Raw genomic sequence first — 20407 nt, 5'->3', positions numbered from 1 at the left:
TGGACCTCAGCCTTTGCATTGGCATATATTTTTTTCTTAGCAACACAGTTAATATCTTTCTGCCATATCTGGAAGGCTTTCCTTTTCTTGTCGATGATATGTTCAATCTCACTATCATTCTCATCAAACCAATCCTGATGTTTCTTAGTTTGGTATCCAATAGTTTGTTCACATGCTGCAATAATGGAAGTCTTCAATTTAATCCAGTGTTCCTCGACATTTTCAGGAAGTCCCACTGGTAGATGTTTCATGAGAGTTGTTTGAAAGCAGGCTCACTTAATAGGATCTTGAAGGGTATGGATGTTTATTTTACGCCTTGGTTTTCTTCCTTGGAGCCTACGTTGAGGAACAATATTAATGGCCATAGTGGATCAAATTAATGGGTGATCTGTCCAGCAGTCATCAGCACTTGTCCTGGCCCTAGTGAGGAGTACATCACAATGATCTCTGGCACAGAAAATTACATAATCCAGGAGATGCCAGTGTTTTGACTGAGGGTGCTTCCATGATGTTTTAAATTTATTTTTCTGGTGAAGGAATGTGTTTGTAAGAACAAGATTATGCTCTGCACATTTAGTTGCTATTGCCAACTCCTTCTTTCCCAATGGTTTCTGGCCATAAATCGAAATCGTGCCCAACTCTTGCATTAAAATCGCCCAAGAGGATAATTTTATCCTCCTTAAGTATCTCTGATAAGATGGTGTCCAGCTGGGTATAAAAAATTTCCTTGATGTCTTCATCAGCATCTAATGTTGGTGCATAAGCACTTAGAATAGTTGCCTGCTGGTTTTTGGCAACTTTTAACCGGAGAGTCTTTCATTAATGCCAACAGGAACTTCTGACAAGAGCTTCACAAGATTATTTTTAATAGCAAAGCCTACTCCATGTATTCATCATTCTTGTTCAGGCAGTCCTTTTCAGAAGGAGGTATAACGTCCTTTTTCTTCCTTCAGTTGTCCCTCTCCTACTCTTTGAGTTTCTTGGAGTGCTGCTATGTCAATATTGTGTGTGTTGGACTGCCTTCAAGTCGATCTCGACTTATGGCGACCCTATGAATAGGGTTTTCATGGTAAGCAGTATTCAGAGGGGGTTTACCATTGCCTTCCTCTGAGGCTGAGAGACAGTGACTGGCCCAAGGTCACCCAGTGAGCTTCATGGCTGTGTGGGGATTCAAACCCTGGTCTCCCAGGTCGTAGTCCAACACCTTAACCACTACACCACACTCAATTCCCTTGCGATGATGGCAGTCCTGCAGGACATCTCTCTCCCTGACTGGATTACTATGTTCAGTGGGGTCACCACTTAGTGGTCGCAAAAGTCAATTGAATTGCATCCCTTGTACACACACACCAATCTGCGAGTAGGTGCACTTGAATATAATTGGGACTTATGCATGCATCTAAACCCAATAATCATGCCAGATTGGTTGAAGCCTGGAGGTATAATCAGGATGGGTGCGGGTGGAGAAAAAAAATGTCCCTTCCTTTATAAAGATGCACCATTTTGGTGAAAGGAATCAAAATTTGATGCCTGTGATGCAAGCACTAAATCCCCCTTTGCAGCCATTTTACATCTTCTTATATATCTTCACAACAAATAGGTAGGTTGGGCACCAATTGAGCTTCATGGCTGAGTGGGGATTTCAAATCCTTTTTGCTCAAAAATGAAAAGTTATTATTAAGTATTAATAAATAACCACAACAAATGAATCAGTGCCTGACTTTTATCTATTTAAATCTTGACTATATCCCAGCATGAGCATCTGAACAGAATTGCTATAACTCTTAAATCACTTTCAGCCCCTTCCATCAGGAATACAATGCCTGATTGTACACTGAATGCAGCATTTACCAATCTAAGATCAGCAGGTGACAGACCTGCAGTAACATAACTCCACCTCCCCAACAGAAACATTCGGACTCACACCGAGCTATATGGATCTGCAGACATACACGCTTCCCCCTCTCCCAATGTATTTTTTCTCTCTTTCCCTCCCTAACTCCTGGCTTTGGGCTGGAGCAAACCATACATCGCCCCCCTTAAAAACAAAAAAAGAGAGAAAGAGTTAGCAATACACTTTATGTCTCTCTGCTCCAAAAGAATAATGTACCAATTCAAGGTTTCTAGTTACCGCTTTCAAGTGGAGCTTCCCCACACACACACACACACAAAAGATCAGTCGCATGGGATTTCATTCACATTGTCAGAGTTTTCTGATGATCTTCCTACAGTTGTTATTGTGATACACTTGCCTGGTAGTAAGCCCCACTGAATACAGTGGGACTTACTTCTGAGTGAGCATATATAGGAATGGGCTGTAAGGATGCTATCCAAGCTCTCTGTCTGTCTGTCTGTCTGTCTGTCTGTCTCTCTCTCTCTCTCTGTCACTCACTCACTCTCTCACACACACATATTACAACTTGAACAACCCATCCTTCAGAAAACTCCTCCCTGGGGCAAAGGAAAAGAAGCACTCGCTGGCAGACAACGGCATTTTCAGCATGCTGGGACCCACCCATTGCTCAATACTTCCCTTCAAGTCTCAGTGACTCCCCCAAAGCTTGCTGCTGGCTGGCAGCCTGAACTTGCAATGATCATAAGAAAAGTACCTGGGCTTGGCTGTCTCTATAAACTTCTATCTCAGGTCCTCTGGACTCCCTCATACCCACAACAACATATGGTGGGAGCCAATCAGTGTGCAAGGGGGATCCATGCTGATTGCTTATTGGCTGTAGTGATGGGTGCACACCTTGCTGGATTCAAGGCCCATCTGTCCGAAGCCAACCAGGAAACAGGGTAGCTTTAAAATGTGCACATTTGGCACTTGGGAATTGCAGACCTTGATTGGCTGTAGAGACAGAGGGCCTCTAGGAGGGGGCCAGGAGGGGGCTGCCTGCAACAACCACCACCGAAAAGGAACAGGACTACTTCCCAAGGCATCCCTTTGCAAATACACACCTGGTCAGGGCTAATTCAAAAGTATTGGAGCCATGTTGAAATGGGACCAAGGTTTTGAAATGGGAGGTATGTACATTTTTTCTCTTCACTTGCGTTTGAAGTTTCAAATGAAGCCCTTCAAACTGAGGGTAGCCCTTCAAATAGAAGACTGTACAAGTGTACCACGTGGCCACCCGACTCTTCCCCAGACAGGTCCATGCTCTGTTGGCGGTTGAGGAAGCCAGACAATACTGAGGATCTTCCCTGAGTAAAATCCAATATTCTGTGCTTTGAAAGCTGCTTTGTCTTCCTTCTGCTCTGATGATTGCACGGCAAAATGTCCTGGCTACGTGTGCACAGCAAAATCTCAGACATGCTGTAATAAAGAGCTATTTATATCATATATATCTCCATGCATGTGTCAGAGCACTAAATTAGGGGAAAAGGAACAAGTTAATATTTATTTTACCAATTTGGAGGTGGGGGAGGCGAGAGAGGCATACAGCAAAGATGCTTGAGAGATGGGCTGATGAACCAATTTTAGATTTAATGAGGAGGGCATAAACCTGGAACATGATAAAACAGAATAATCTCGGCAGCAGAATAGCTGATGCCACTGTTTCTCTTTGTTGTATCTGATCTATTAAAAAGACTCCATTCTGTATTTAATTTGTTTTAATCTCCCAACGGTCTCTACGCGGGTTTGCCAAATTATTTAATGATCTCATCTTGCTTTATTTATTTGTCAACATGTTACCCTGCTGCTGAAGGAATTGCACTGGCTGCCTGTTAGCCAAGCTAAGTTCAAGGTGTTGGCTTGGTGTATAAAGCCCTACACAGCTTGGGATCAGGACACGTGAAAGATATCCCCAGTGAAAGATATCCCTTATATGCCCAGGCGATCACTGCGCTCTCCAAGTGAGGGCCTCCTGTAGATACCACCTCATCAGGAGGTCCATTCCGCACACCATAGGAAGCAGACCTATAGTGTTGTGGCACCAACCTTTTGGAATTCCCTCTTTGGAATTCCCCTTAAACGTTAAACAGGCATCATATCTAAAGTCTTTTTGGCACTTGCTGAAGACCCTGGGCTCCTTCTAGGAGGAAGGGTGGGGTATAAATTAAATAAATAATAAATAATAATTTTATATTCCAAATAAGTTGTCCTTGTTGGGGGGGTAGTTTAGTGGTAGAGCATCTGCTTTCAATGCCCAAGGTCCCAGGTTCAATCCCTGATGGCATCTTCAGGCAGGGCTGTGAAAGAACCCTGCCTGAAATCCCAGAGAGCTGCTGCCAGTCAGGGTAGACAATACTGAGCTATTTATGACCAATTGTCTGCTCTGGTATAAGATAGCTTCCTATGTTCCCATGCAGAAAGTTGTGTGGGCTCCTGAGCTTTGGGATGATTGAAATTTTGAGAGAAGCTAGCGAAGTCCCTGAGAAAGGTTGAGATGGGAGTGGGGGGCAATGGTGCCCTCGACGCAGGACTTTAGGGCAGAGGTCCAGGGCCACACTCAGCAGAATGAGCAAGAGGGTCCTCCAACATCGCAGAGTTGACGGGCCACATTTTGAAGTAAGTGCAATAATTACGCCTTGACATTGAAAGTAGGTGTGGCTAATCTGTAGCCCTGCAGATATAATAATAATAATAACAAAATTTAATTTTTGTGTCGCCTGTCTGACCGAAGTCACTCTAGGCGACGTACATATTGAAGTTCCATAAAATACAAAATAATATACAATATAAATACAGAATAAAATACAATGCAGTCAACAGTATAGGACCAATTTTAAACAGTCATAGAAAAATTAGCTTACCCCGGAGATCCCAAAGGCCTGTCCAAAGAGCCAGGTTTTTAAGGCCTGGCGGAATGTATCCAGGGAAGGGGCATGGCGAAGATCAAATGGGAGGGAGTTCCAGAGAGTGGGGGCCGCCACTGAGAATGCCCTCTCTCTAGTCCCATCAGCTCCAGCCAGCATAGAACTTGCTCCCCCAAGAGGCAGCAATGGCCACTAACTTGGGATGGCTTCAAAAAGGGTTTATACAAATTCATGGAGGATCAGGCTATCAGTGGTCATTAGCTATAATGACTATGCTCTGCCTCCACGGCCAATTTGTTTGCTTGTTTGTTTGTTTGTTTGCTTGCTTATTTATTTATTTCCCTTCACTTAGAAGTCCCAGGGCAGGTTACAACATTTTTAAAACATGGCATTGAAAACAATTAAAAACAACCCCAAATCATAAAAAATAGGGTGGATCCTAAAAATATGCATTTCAGGTGTCAAAGGCCAGGGTAAAGAGGTACATCTTCAGCATTCACTGTAGGCTGTACATTGAAGTTGCCAGATGCACCCCTGTGGGGAGGGAGTTCCATAACTTAGGAGCTGCCACAGAGAATGCTCTGTCCTGGGCCACCATCACCCCTTACCTTCTGAGGTTGGTAGACTGGGCTGGCTCTAGGCATGCCGGGGCCCTTGGGCTCCAGCCTGCCCTGGGCCCCAGCACACGCTGCCACGAATCACACCATCTGCCCGTTCCGTCGCTCCACCTATCTTTCTGTCCTGTGTTTTGTGGCTGCGCGCACAGCGCTGCCCTTAACCAAGATGGTGGTCGAGGTTTTCCTAAGGGTCTTAAGCCTCCACCGCCATTTTGGTTGATGGCACGCATGCATGCTACACACACGCAGGGCTGCCATCAAACAAAATGGACACTTCAGCCTCTTAGGGAAACCTCGGCTGCCATCTTGGTAAAGGGCAGTGCTGCGTGCTCAGCCTCAATGCACATGAAAGGTAGGTGGAGCGAGGGAACGGGCAGGCAGTGCTATCTGCAGCAGCAATTCTGCCATGGATTGTGGAAGAGGAGCGCTACTCCCCCACCCTAAAAAGGGGCCCCTCTGGGCCACAGGGCCCTCGGCCAGGGCCCAACCTCACCGCCTTTTAGCACCAGCTCTGTTGATAGAACTACTGGGAGGGCCTGCTCTCCTGATTTGTAGGAAAGGAGGGAGTCTTTCAGATATTTGGGACCTGAGTCATTTAGGGTTTTAAACACTAGTGTGAGCACCTTGAATTGGGCCTAGGAACAAGCAGGGAGGTACATGATATGCTTGGGGGCCATGCCATTTCCACAGTACAGAGGTTCACCACCCCCTGTTATAAACATCTTAAAATATTCTTTATTAGTGCGTTTGGTGACCTGGTAAGCTATGGACAGCATGTTGCCGTAGTATTTCCGTACATAATGTGCATGGTACACGAAAGACAAGATGCATCTACCAACCACCCAAACAGTTAGCTTCTAGAGATCAGGACAGGGATGGGCTATGTATAACCTAACTGATCACTGCACTCTGCAGGAGAGAGCCTCCTGCAAACCACATCTTATAAAGAGGTCCGCTCCATATGACCTAGGAATTGGGCCTTGAGTATGTTGGCACCTACTCTTTGGAACTCTCTCATGTTACAGGTCAGACAGGTGCTGTCTCCACTATCTTTTCAGTGCCTATTGAAGACCTTCGTTTTTCAACAAGCCTTTTAAGTGGAGAATTTTATTTCAGCCTATATCTGTACTGGATTTGTAATTTTTTTTTTTTACATATGGAACTGTTTTTATACATGGGTTTGTTTTTAATTGTTTTCATTGTTGATGTTTTTCCTGTGAAATTGCTTTGACTTATTTAATGGAAAGCCATTCAGAAATGGAGTTAAGTAAATAAATAAGTAAATAAATAAATAAGAATTACAGCCATAGGGAGTCACACTTATTTGCATTTTAACAGGGGCATTCCCCGAAAGGCAAAAATAAGGACATCAAAGTCCTTTTTTCAAAGTAAGAGTGTTTGTTGTAACAAAGCAAAATAAAAAGAGTGTACATGGGAAATAAGGACAGTTGGAAAGCATAAAATCCCTGAGCACTGGAGATTTCACAGTTTAAAGCAATCTTTGCAGCAACGAGGGCTGGAAACTAGATCCTCAGCCCCTCACTTCCAAATAAGAAAGCAAAAAATGTTCAGGATCCTAAGGTTGATATCAGCTACTATGACTTTTCTGCCCTTGTTGTGGAACTGCAGGAAACACAACCCTGATTATGCCTTTAAAATTAGGCAGAAACTGAAAAGAACAGACTGAGACATGAGCACTTTGAGAAGGAACATATAAGAACATAAGAACATAAGAAGAGCCTGCTGGATCAGGCCAGTGGCCCATCTAGTCCAGCATCCTGTTCTCACAGTGGCCAACCAGGTGCCTGGGGGAAGCCCGCAAGCAGGACCCGAGTGCAAGAACACTCTCCCCTCCTGAGGCTTCCGGCAACTGGTTTTCAGAAGCATGCTGCCTCTGACTAGGGTGGCACAGCACAGCCATCACGGCTAGTAGCCATTGATAGCCCTGTCCTCCATGAATTTGTCTAATCTTCTTTTAAAGCCGTCCAAGCTGGTGGCCATTACTGCATCTTGTGGGAGCAAATTCCATAGTTTAACTATGCGCTGAGTAAAGAAGTACTTCCTTTTGTCTGTCCTGAATCTTCCAACATTCAGCTTCTTTGAATGTCCACGAGTTCTAGTATTATGAGAGAGGGAGAAGAACTTTTCTCTATCCACTTTCTCAATGCCATGCATAATTTTATACACTTCTATCATGTCTCCTCTGACCCGCCTTTTCTCTGAACTAAAAAGCCCCAAATGCTGCAACCTTTCCTCGTAAGGGAGTCGCTCCATCCCCTTGATCATTCTGGTTGCCCTCTTCTGAACCTTTTCCAACTCTATAATATCCTTTTTGAGATGATGCGACCAGAACTGTACACAGTATTCCAAATGCGGCCGCACCATAGATTTATACAACGGCATTATGATATCGGCTGTTTTATTTTCAATACCTTTCCTAATTATCCCTAGCATGGAATTTGCCTTTTTCACGGCTGCCGCACACTGGGTCGACATTTTCATCATGCTGTCCACTACAACCCCGAGGTCTCTCTCCTGGTCGGTCACCGCCAGTTCAGACCCCATGAGCGTATATGTGAAATTAAGATTTTTTGCTCCAATATGCATAATTTTACACTTGTTTATATTGAATTGCATTTGCCATTTTTCCGCCCATTCACTCAGTTTGGAGAGATCTTTTTGGAGCTCTTCGCAATCCCTTTTTGTTTTAACAACCCTGAACAATTTAGTGTCGTCAGCAAACTTGGCCACTTCACTGCTCACTCCTAATTCTAGGTCATTAATGAACAAGTTGAAAAGTACAGGTCCCAATACCAATCCTTGAGGGACTCCACTTTCTACAGCCCTCCATTGGGAGAACTGTCCGTTTATTCCTACTCTCTGCTTTCTGCTTCTTAACCAATTCCTTATCCACAAGAGGACCTCTCCTCTTATTCCATGACTGCTAAGCTTCCTCAGAAGTCTTTGGTGAGGTACCTTGTCAAACGCTTTTTGAAAGTCTAAGTACACTATGTCCACTGGATCACCTCTATCTATATGCTTGTTGACACTCTCAAAGAATTCTAATAGGTTACTGAGACAGGACTTTCCCTTGCAGAAGCCATGCTGGCTCTGCTTCAGCAAGGCTTGTTCTTCTATGTGCTTAGTTAATCTAGCTTTAATAATACTTTCTACCAGTTTTCCAGGGACAGAAGTTAAGCTAACTGGCCTGTAATTTCCGGGATCCCCTCTGGATCCCTTTTTGAAGATTGGCGTTACATTTGCCACTTTCCAGTCCTCAGGCACGGAGGAGGACCCGAGAGACAAGTTACATATTTTAGTTAGCAGATCAGCAATTTCACCTTTGAGTTCTTTGAGAACTCTCGGGTGGATGCCATCCGGGCCCAGTGATTTGTCAGTTTTTATATTGTCCATTAAGCCTAGAACTTCCTCTCTCGTTACCACTATTTGTCTCAGTTCCTCAGAATCCCTTCCTGCAAATGTTAGTTCAGGTTCAGGGATCTGCCCTATATCTTCCACTGTGAAGACAGATGCAAAGAATTCATTTAGCTTCTCTGCAATCTCCTTATTGTTCTTTAGTACGCCTTTGACTCCCTTATCATCCAAGGGTCCAATCGCCTCCCTAGATGGTCTTCTGCTTTGAATGTATTTATAGAATTTTTTGTTATTGGTTTTTATGTTCTTAGCAATGTGCTCTTCAAATTCTTTTTTAGCATCCCTTATTGTCTTCTTGCATTTCTTTTGCCAGAGTTTGTGTTCTTTTTTATTTTCTTCATTCGGACAAGACTTCCATTTTCTGAAGGAAGACTTTTTGCCTCTAAGAGCTTCCTTGACTTTGCTCGTTAACCATGCTGGCATCTTCTTGGCCCTGGCGGTACCTTTTCTGATCTGCGGTATGCACTCCAGTTGAGCTTCTAATAGAGTGTTTTTAAACAACTTCCAAGCATTTTCGAGTGATGTGACCCTCTGGACTTTGTTTTTCAGCTTTCTTTTTACCAATCCCCTCATTTTTGTGAAGTTTCCTCTTTTGAAGTCAAATGTGACCGTGTTGGATTTTCTTGGCAATTGGCCAGTTACATGTATGTTTAATTTAATAGCACTGTGGTCACTGCTCCCAATCGGTTCAACAACACTTACATCTCGCACCAGGTCCCGGTCCCCACTGAGGATTAAGTCCAGGGTTGCCGTCCCTCTGGTCGGTTCCATGACCAACTGGTCTAGGGAATAGTCATTTAGAATATCTAGAAACTTTGCTTCTTTGTCATGACTGGAACACATATGCGGCCAGTCTATGTCCGGGTAGTTGAAGTCACCCATTACTACCACATTTCCTAGTTTGGATGCTTCCTCAATTTCATATCTCATCTCAAGGTCTCCCTGAGCATTTTGATCAGGGGGACGATAGATTGTTCCCAGTATTAAGTCCCTCCTGGGGCATGGTATCACCACCCACAACGATTCTGTGGAGGAGTCTGCCTCTTTTGGGGTTTCGAGCTTGCTGGATTCAGTGCCTTCTTTCACGTATAGAGCGACTCCGCCACCAATACGTCCTTCCCTGTCCTTCCGATATAGTTTATATCCAGGGATAACCGTATCCCACTGGTTTTCTCCATTCCACCAGGTCTCCGTTATGCTCACTATATCAATGCTCTCCTCTAAGACCAAGCACTCCAGTTCTCCCATCTTGGTTCGGAGGCTCCTAGCATTAGCGTACAGGCACTTGTAAGCAGTGTCTCTCTTCAAGTGTCTTTGGCACTTGTGGTTTGGCCTGTGGTAATTTTGCTCTTCTGAATTTATATCCTGTGCCCCTGCTCTCACAATGCCTACTTCTGGGCCTACCCCTTTTAAAATTTCATCATTTCTTTGGTTTTTATCCCAGGGGGGAGGTTTATTCCGAACCAGACCTTTCTCAGCTCCTGTCGGGTTTCCCCCCTCAGTCAGTTTAAAAGCTGCTCTGCTACCTTTTTAATTTTAAGTGCCAGCAGTCTGGTTCCATTCTGGTTCAAGTGGAGCCCGTCCCTTTTGTACAGGCCCGGCTTGTCCCAAAATGTTCCCCAGTGCCTAACAAATCTAAACCCTTCCACCCGACACCATCGTCTCATCCACGCATTGAGACTGCAAAGCTGGGCCTGTCTGGCTGGTCCTGCGCGTGGAACCGGTAGCATTTCAGAGAAAGCCACCTTGGAGGTCCTGGCTTTCAGCATCCTACCTGTGTGAACTTGCTCAGTGATTGCATTCCAAATGTTCATTATTACCAAAAACAACCCAGTGCCAACAATAATAATGACAAATGTGGACTGCAATGTATACTTTCCCCTGATCAACTTCTCCACTGTTACATTAAATTGTGAAGTGAGTCACAACAACAGCATCATTTGTTTCAGGAGACGCTCTGCGCAAAAAAAAAAAAAAAGAGTATTTTTTTTAAATGGCTAATTATGTTTGTAATCAGTCCTGACTCCAGTGCTGTGACTCAGCTCTTGCAAACATCATCTGTGGTTCAGTGAGAGTTTAATGTCCCCGAATGCTGCATATTTCTTTCCCCTCCCTGGCACAGAGAGTATCATATGTTTTAACGTCTGTAATAGAAAGCCTATAAATTATTGGATTTCTTTTAAGTTACTGCCCTTGCAGTCAGATCAAACTCTTAGCAGCCAAGACGGACAAATAAGAACATAAGGAGGGGCCCTAATAGATCAGACCAATGAGCAATCAGATGGAAACACAGGAAGCTGCCTTATACTGAGTCAGACCATTCGTTCATCTAGCTCAGTATTGTCTACACTGGCTGGCAGCAGCTCTCCAGGATTTCAGACAGGACTCTCTCCCAGCCTACCTGGAGATGCTGGGGACTGAACCTGGGGCTTTCTCCATGCAAAGCAAGATATTCTACCACTGAGCTACTTCCCAGAAGCCCCCAAGCGGAGCTTGAAAGCAAGAGCCCTCTTCTGTTGTGGCTCCCAGTTATTGGTATTCAGTGGTATACTGCCTCCAAACCTGGAGGTTTCATATATATCTGTAGGGTTGCCAGGTTCGTGGCCTGAGACTGATCCTGTATCTTTAGGAGAAGAGAAAGTCAGCCAAGTGCAGGTGTTCTTGCAACACTGTAATGAGAAAAACCACAAGGTGGAATTCTCCCTTCCCCCTGCACACCTTTTAAAGATACAGAAGACCTCTTGGGGGCTGGGCCTGGCAACCAAGAGGTCTTCTGTATCTTTAAAAGTTGTGCAGGGGGAAGGGAGAATTCCACCTTGTGGTTTTTCCCATTACAGCATTTCCAGAACACCTGCACTTGGCTGACTTTCTCTTCTCCTAAAGATACAGGATCAGTCTCAGGGATTGAACCTGGCAACCCTATGTGGCAGTGAGTTTCATAAACTGATTATGCATTGTGTGAAGTAGTAATAGACAGACAGACAGACAGACAGACAGACAGACAGACAGACAGACAGACAGATAGACAGATAGATAGATAGATAGATAGATAGATAGATAGATAGATAGATAGATAGATAGATAGATAGATAGATAGATAGATAGATAGATAGATAGATTCAAATCTCCTACCTATGAATCTCACTGTGGGACCTTAGGCCACATCTACACTATAGATTTAAGGCACTATTGTACCACTTCAAATAGTCATGGCTTCCCCCAAAGAATCCTGGGAACTCTAGTTTGTTAAGGATGCTGAGAGTTATTCAGAGACCCCCATTCCCCTCAAAGAGCTAGAATTCTGAGAGGTTTAGCACTGTGAGGAGAATGGGGGTCTCCTAACAACTCTCAGCGTCCTTAACAAACTATAGTTTCCAGGATTTTTGGGGGGAAGCCATGACTATGACTGTTTAAAGTGGTATCATAGTGCTTTAAAATGTATGGTGCAGATGTGGCCTTGGACCAGTAACTTTCAGCCTAACTTACCTCAGTGTTCCCTGAATGAAATGTGTCTGTCTGTCTATCTATCTATCTGTAGCAGGGATCGAGAACCTTTTTCAGTCAGAGGGCTATCTTTCATAAAGGTAAATTTTCCCAGGAGTCACATGGCAGTGGTGGGTGGGGTCAGAGGCAAAAGTGGGCGGAGCAACAAATGTAATTTTTACTTTTGTATAGTAAGCTACATTCCACCCATGCAAAAGGCAGAGGGTTTCTACACCCATCCAGGAAAGCAAGAAGCATTATCACATTTCAAGGGCATGCTCCAGGCTGGCATGGAATACGCTTAGTGATGGGGAGAGTCTCAAGGGCTGGACAGGGATGGTACCGGAGGTTCCCCCTGCCCTGAGAGCAACAGGGGAGAGAGAGAGAGATGCAAGGTTTATTTGGCAGACAAATCAACTAAAACTCCAGCTTTCATTAGTGGGGTGTCATTTTTACTTGGTGGGACTGTCAATTAAAAGCATACTAGCTTTGACTTTCTTAGTTATTTTGATTCTGGTGTATTTCTGGGGAATTATATAATGGTAACTATGGCAAAAATGGCTGGTAGCTTTTGTTTATTTAACTATTAAAATATTCTTCCATATCTCAGCCTCTGTAAGTTCCCTGTAGTAAGGTGTTGGCAATGTGCAGATTTGTTTAACTTAATCAATTAATGGGCAGATAATTAATCAACTGAGGCTGCAATCCTATGTCTTGAGTAGTCATGCACAGGATTGCAGCAGATACCAGCTTTTATCAGTTCACAGCCATAATTTGTATAGGTGTGTGTCTATATAATATAGCCATCTCATTCACATTCCCTCTTCTTGTTTCTTTCAGACAGCAGCTCAAGCGGTTTTATTTATGTGCATGAATACCGCTGGGATCTTCATTAGCTACTTATCAGATCGAGCGCAACGCCAAGCCTTCTTAGAGACCCGAAGATGCGTAGAAGCTAGACTGAGGCTGGAAACTGAAAATCAGAGGCAGGTAGGGTCACAGAACAAATAAAGTCCAGAAATGCAGGTTTGTTGATCTGTGCAACAAAACAAACATGTTACTTGAGTCCATTTGCTTTAATGGACGTACTCCGAGGATTACTAATACTGATCTCATCCTCACAGATCCATTGTGGCATAATGGGAAGCATAGGGCAAGAGCATTGGAAGCTGCCTTATACTGAGTCAGGCCATTCGTCCATTTTGCTCAATATTGTCTGCACTGACTGGCAGCTGCTCACCAGGGTTTCAAACAGGAGTCTTTCCCATCCCTACCTGAAGACGCCACAGATTGGGCATGGGACCTTCTGCATGCAAAATATATAATCTTCCACTATGATCCCTCTCCCTATAAAAAAGTTCTGCTAGTGTGTTACAGGACCTTGTCCTTTTCTGGACCAGAGCTACTATGTGATATGCATGAAGTGTTATCCTCAGTTGGCTTCTGTCTATCTATACACCCACACACACACACACACAGAGAGAGAGAGAGAGAGAGAGAGAGGCCATGAAGTTTAAAAGCCACCATCTATGACACGCATACACTCACACACACACATATAATTGTATAGAATATATACATATATAGAGAATCTATACTCTCTTTATATATAAACTATACTATATATATTGTAATAGTTCTGCTCTGTTCTGTACTAGATAGGCCACACGTTGAATTCCGTGCGCAGTTCTGGATGCCACATTTTAGGCCATATCTGCCCTATACATTTATATCACTCTTATACCACTTCCCCCAAAGAATCCTGGGAACTGTAGTTTGTTAAGGGTGCTGAGAGCAGTTAGGAGATCCCTATTCCTCTACAGTTCCCAGAATTCCCTGGGAAGAGAGATTGATCCTTAAACCACTCTTGGAATTATTGCTCTCTGAGGGGAATAGGGGTGTCTTAAGAATTCTCCACACCCTTTAACTAAGTACAGTTCTCAATATACCCTCCACCCAAAATTGCACCCTGTAAAGGTTGCAACAAATTTCTGGGAAAGGAAGTTTTTGCACATCTGTAGTTAATACAGTTGAGTTCCCACAGGCATGTTTGTCAACTGATGGCTCTTCCAGCAAGGAATATCTTGCAGTTATGAAAGAGCTGTCCCAGATCTCACAGTACATATGCATTTGAAAGGGGGCTGGGTTTGGCTGTTGCTTACTGTTAAGTGCAAACTTAGTGGCAAAGTTGGGTTTGCCACTACATAACTCAGGTGAATTGGTTTATTCATGAACGAGGGAGCCCCGTGGGTGCAGAGGAATGCTTGTGTGGAGCTCTGTCCCCTGGATTGAAACAAATTTCAAATAACTTTCTTTAGCCTATCACTCCTGATTTTCCAGGTTCACATTCCCCCTTCAACAGTCTTGTATTTTCTGTAGGCTGTAATCAAGTAGTCCCTAGGTAGAAGAGTTCTATAGAGAAAAAAATTACTCATCTGTTTTCAATATTTGTTAATATCTCACCTCTTCTTTTTAATCAGGAGCCAGTACTAGGAACAAACTTTAAATCAAAAGTTTATTTAAACTCATCTGAACACAATCATTATGAACACACTTTTGCCTGTGTGGGAGGATAAGGAGCAGATCATTGACAAAACGCTCAGCAATTTTGAAACCTGGAGATCTTAAAGGTGGATATAACCCAGTGTCTGCCAAAGTGTAAATTAGATGGAATGCTCAAGGGTTTTAGTCAGTCCACATTTTGAAATGTACAAACCTGATTTGCAGTTCCTAGACTAATATGCAGAACACATTTCCACGCTTCCCCACATTTTGTGATACAGTTCTTAGCTCAGGAAACATACCAAAATGTGAATGAAAATGCATGTTCTTGGTTAAAATGCATACAAATGCGTATTTTGGGATATAATGAATACCAAAAAAACATTTTATTAAGGAAAATGCATGAAAATCCATATTTTGTGAAGAAAATAATTTGTGCATTTGAAAGAAACCACAGATTGAGAGAAAACAGAATGGAACAAGCAGGACAGAACAGGAGTGAAGTCTTACAAAACTGAAACAGGTTAGAAATAGACTGATCTGTTCATTTGTAGATAAAGCCCCCCCCATTGCCCTCCCCCGAAATCCAACCTTTTGCCATCTGAGCAATTGCAAATCCATGCTCTAAGTGCAATGGTTTCAAACTGGAGAAAATAAAGCTGTTGGATGCACTAAATTATGTCCATGGAAAAGGAGATTTTAAGGCCCCATCTGCACTATACATGTAAAGCACTGTTTGTTTGTTTGTTTAACAAGATTTATATACCGCTTGACTATAAAAATATCTTAAGCGGTTTACAAAACACCATTAAAATTATCAATAAAACAGTTAAAAGCAAGTAATTAAAAACATTTTAAAACAATTAAAACTGCAACAAACTAAAAAGATTAAAAACACATCAACATCTATGTGTCTGGAAAGGCTTGCCTAAACAAAAAGGAAAAATACAGTGAATGTCAATAGGCAGGGAGTTCCAAAGAATAGGTGCTGCCACACTAAAAGAAATATTTCTTACAAGTGCAGACTGAGTATTATGTGGCAGCTGTAACAGGGCCAGTTCCTCAGATTGATGCATTTGAGTGGGCACATATGATGTAAGTCAGTCTCACAGGTAAACTGGTTCAGAGCTGTTTATTATTGTTATGTGCTTTCAAATCGATTATGACTCATTATGGGCTTTATATTCCAGTAGTAGCACCTTGAACTCGGTCCGGTAACAAATTGGCAAGCAGTGCAGCTCTCTGAGCAGAAGTGTTATATGCTGACAGGGTCTTACTCCTGTCAGCAATCTGGCCACAGCATTCTGCACTGACTGCAATTTCCAGGTCAAGTGCAAGGGAAGCCCCACATAGCGTGCATTGCAATAATCCAGCCTTGAAGTCACCAGTGCCTGAACTACTGTGGCCAAATTCTCCTGGTCCAGGAATGATCGCAGATGTCTCACCTGGTGCGGCTGATAAAAGACACTTCTAGCCCTTGAGACTACCTGGGTCTCCAGTGACAGAGCTGGGTCCAGAAGCACCCCGAGACTGGGTGCCTACTCCTTCAATGGGAGTGCAACCCCATCTAGGGCAGGCAATTGACCAATCTCTCGGACACAGAAAATACTCACCCACAGTACTTCCATCTTGTCAGGATTCAAGCCCAGCTATTTTCCTTCATCCACACCTGCATCTTATATTTAAAGCACCCCAAGGGTGGTGTAACAATCAACCCTGCTTCCCAAGGAACTGGGAATTGTAGCTCTCTGAGGGGGAATAGGGGTCTCCTGACAACTCTCAGCACCCTTAAGAAGATCCCAGTGTGCTTTGGGAGAAGCCATGACTGTTAAGATGGAATTATAGTGATTTGAATGTATAGTGCAGATGGGGCCTCAGTATGTTACCCAGAATCCCTTGTAATGAGGTTTCATAGTTGATGTATAGGGGGTTCTCATAGATAAACCATTGTTAGAGTTCTGTGAATATAGGGAGTTTGATAATTACTGTAGTAGATAATTCTATTATTCTAATAAAGAATCCTATAAAGATCATGGAGTTTTTGAGAAATTAGGTAATCTGATCTGAACATACTGTTATATGTTTGACAGCTGCCACAGCTAGTCATTGAACTGAAGACCTCCAGATACTGGAATATGAGTCACATCTCTTGGAGCAGGACCATATAAAGCTATTTATATTCTGCCAGTCAAGCCCAGAACAGGAAGCTTAACTTCTCCTTCTCCTCAAAGGACTGAGGTGTTTAAGAAGCATTGACCTAAGGGGACAAAGATAATTGAGCCTATACTTTTCTAGGCAAAGTTTGCTGAGATGAGCAAAATGGATCGTGACATAAAGTACTGTGTGTGTGTGTGTGTGTGTGTTTCTCTGTCTCTGGAGTCAACCTGGCATGTACATAAGTTCTTAAGCCAGAAAGCAAGAGCTGGAAGGGAAGGGTATGAAATGGATTTAAGCCTTCAGAGCAGAGCTTGGAAAAGTTACTTTTTTGAACTACAACTCCCATCAGCCCCAGCCAGCTCTGCTTCAGAGGTATAAGAAGGGAAAGCTGCTAAAATGGATTGACCACACATATTTATTTAATTATTATGATTAATATCCTGCCTTTCCTTACTGAGTTCAAATTCAGAGGAGTGATTTTTATCAGGTGGCCATACATATTGTAGGGCATGGTGCAAAATGCATTAGGGGTGAATGCTCCTAATTTAGTTTGATTATACACCAGTATCTAATGACCTTCTGATCAGAGTTGAAACATTGGCCCCATCTGCACTTTTCATCTAAAGCACTATTATACCACTTTAAACAACCGTAGCTTCCCCAAAAGAATGCTGGGAGCTGTAGTTTGTTAATGGTGCTGAGAGTTGTTGTAAGACCCCCTATTCTCCTACAGTTCTCAGAGTGGTTTAACAGTCAGTCCCTTTTCCTGGGGAACTCTGCCTTTCTTTAAGGAGTTCATCTTCAGAGGAGTTGTTTTCATCAGGATTGTGGTGGCCAGGCTTTACTGTAGGCCGTTGTGTAAAATATATCTAAGGTGGCGGATCCTAATTTAGTTTTCGTTTAGAGAAAAGGCAAGTGAGAGGAGACATGACTGAGGTGTATAAAATTATGCATACTGTGGAGAAAGCAGACAGAAGTTTTTCTCCCTCTTGTATAACATTAGAACTCAGGAACATCCAATGAAGTGGAATATTGGAATCATGGAATCATAGAATAGTAGAGTTGGAAGGGGCCTACAAGGCCATCGAGTCCAACCCCCTGCCCAATGCAGGAATCCAAATCAAAGCATTCCCAACAGATGGCTGTCCAGCTGCCTCTTGAATGCCTCCAATGTCGGAGAGCCCACTACCTCTCTAGGTAATTGGTTCCATTGTCATATGGCTCTAACAGTTAGGAAGTTTATCCTGATGTCCAGTCGAAATCTGGCTTCCTGCAACTTGAGCCCATTATTCCATGTCCTGCACTCTGGGACGATCGAGAAGAGATCCTGGCCCTCCTCTATGTGACAACCTTTCATGTAGAATTTGTCTCCCAACAGATATTGGGATATAATTGAAATCATGCCTCCTTGAAACATTGGCAATTTGCTTTTCAAAAGATTCAGGACACACAAAAGAAAATCCTTTGCACAGCACATAGTTAAACTGGAATTTGCTCCCACAAGAGGCAGGGATGGCCACTATCTTGGATGGCTTTAAAACAGGATTAGACAAATTCATGGATGTCATTGGCTACTAACCATGATGTTCTGCCTCCATGGTTAGAGACACTATGCTTCTGAAAACCAGTTGCTGGAAACTGTGAAAGGAGAGTGTGCTCATGCACTCAGGTCCTGACTGCATGCTTCCCACAGGAATCTGGTTGACCACTGTAAGAACAGGTTGCTGGACTAGATACTAGACACTGGCCTGATCCAGCAGGGCTCTTTGTATGTACTGATCATTATACATCAGCATCCAGTGACATACCTTGTGATTGGAGATGAAGCATTGTTATGAGAAAAGAAATTGAATTAAATATGAAGTACTTTGTCAGAGAAACAATATATAAAACCAAACAGAAATTATAACTGCTGTGTGTGATGAAATTATTGTTTTTGATATATGATACATATATCATAAACATGCATGTGTGTATAATGGATAATCAAAGAATCATAGAGTTGGAAGGGGCCTATAAGGCCATAGACTCCAACCCCCTGCTCAATGCAGGAATCCAAAGTAAAGCATATTCGACAGGTGGCTGTCCAGCTGCCTCTTGAAAGCTCACCACCTCCCTAGGTGATTGATTCCATTGTTGTACCACTCTAACAGTTAGGAAGTTTTTCCTGATGTTCAGTTGAAATCTGGCTTCTTTTAACTTGATTCCATTATTCTGTATCCTGCACTCTGGGACGATCGAGAAGAGATCCTGGCCCTCCTCTGTGTGGCAATCTTTCAAGTACTTAAAGAGTATTATCACATCTCCCCTCAGTCTTCTTTTCTCAGGGCTAAACATGCCCAGTTCTTTCAATCTTTCCTCATAGGGCTTTGTTTCAAGTCCTCTGATCATTCTTTCTGCTCTCCTCTGAACTGATTCCAGTTTGTCTGCATCCTTCTTAAAGTGTGGTGTCCAGAGGTGGATGCAGTACTCAAGATGAGGCCTAAGCAGTGCTGAATAGAGGGGAACCAATACTTCATGTGATTTGGAAACTATGTTTCTGTTAATGCAGCCTAAAACAGCATTTGCCTTTTTTGCAGCCGCATTGCACTGCTGGCTCATATTCAGCTTGCGATCAACAACAATCCCAAGATCCTTCTTGCATGTAGTATTGCTGAGCCAAGAATCCCCCATCTTACACCTGTGCATTTGGTTTCTTTTTCCTAGGTGTAGCACTTTGCATTAATCCCTGTTAAATTTCATTCTGTTGTTTTCAGCCCCATGATCCAGCCTATCAAGATCCCTTTGAATTTTGTTTCTGTCTTCCAGGGTTTTAGCTATCTCTCCCAATTTTGTATCATCTGCAAACTTGATAAGCATTCCCTTCACCTCCTCATCCAAGTCATTAATAAAAATATTGAAGAGCATTGTGTCCAGGACTGAGCCTTGTGGTACCCCACTCGTTACCTCCCCCCAGTTTGAGAAGAAACCATTAATAAGCACTCTTCGAGTACAATTCTGTAGCCAACTGTGGATCTACGTGATAGCTGTTCCATGCAGCCCACATTTAGCTAGCTTCCTAATCAGAATATCATGGGGCACTTTGTCAAAAGCTTTGCTGAAGTCGAAATATATTATGTCCACTGTAGTCCCACAGTCTACCAGGGAGGTTACCCAATCAAAAAATGAGATAAGATTAGTCTGGCAGGATTTGTTCTTGATAAATCCATGTTGGCTTCTAGTAATCGTTTTCAAGATGCTTACAGACTGACCGCTTTATAATCTGCTGCAGAATTTTCCCAGGGATTGATGTCAGGCTGACTGGTCTGTAGTTCTCAGATTCCTCCTTTTTGCCCTTTTTGAAGATAGGGACAACATTAGCCCTCGTTGAGCCAGTGTGGTGTAGTGGTTAAGGTGTTGGATTATGACCTGGGAGACTAGGGTTCAAATCTTTACACAGCCATGAAGCTCACTGG

At 43.2% G+C, this 20407-nt stretch overlaps 1 protein-coding gene across 1 annotated transcript in view; it reads left to right on the top strand.

Annotated features, from left to right (window-relative positions):
- Positions 1-20407, top strand: part of ADCY8 (adenylate cyclase 8) — a 214862-nt gene that overhangs the window by 68759 nt on the left and 125696 nt on the right. Inside the window, 1 exon segment of the mRNA XM_061607483.1 lies at positions 13134-13283. Coding sequence (XP_061463467.1) covers positions 13134-13283 — 150 coding nt within the window.

Source organism: Rhineura floridana, chromosome 1 (assembly GCF_030035675.1).
Source record: "Rhineura floridana isolate rRhiFlo1 chromosome 1, rRhiFlo1.hap2, whole genome shotgun sequence".
NCBI lineage: Eukaryota > Metazoa > Chordata > Lepidosauria > Squamata > Rhineuridae > Rhineura > Rhineura floridana.
This window is presented reverse-complemented; position numbering and strand designations above follow the sequence as displayed.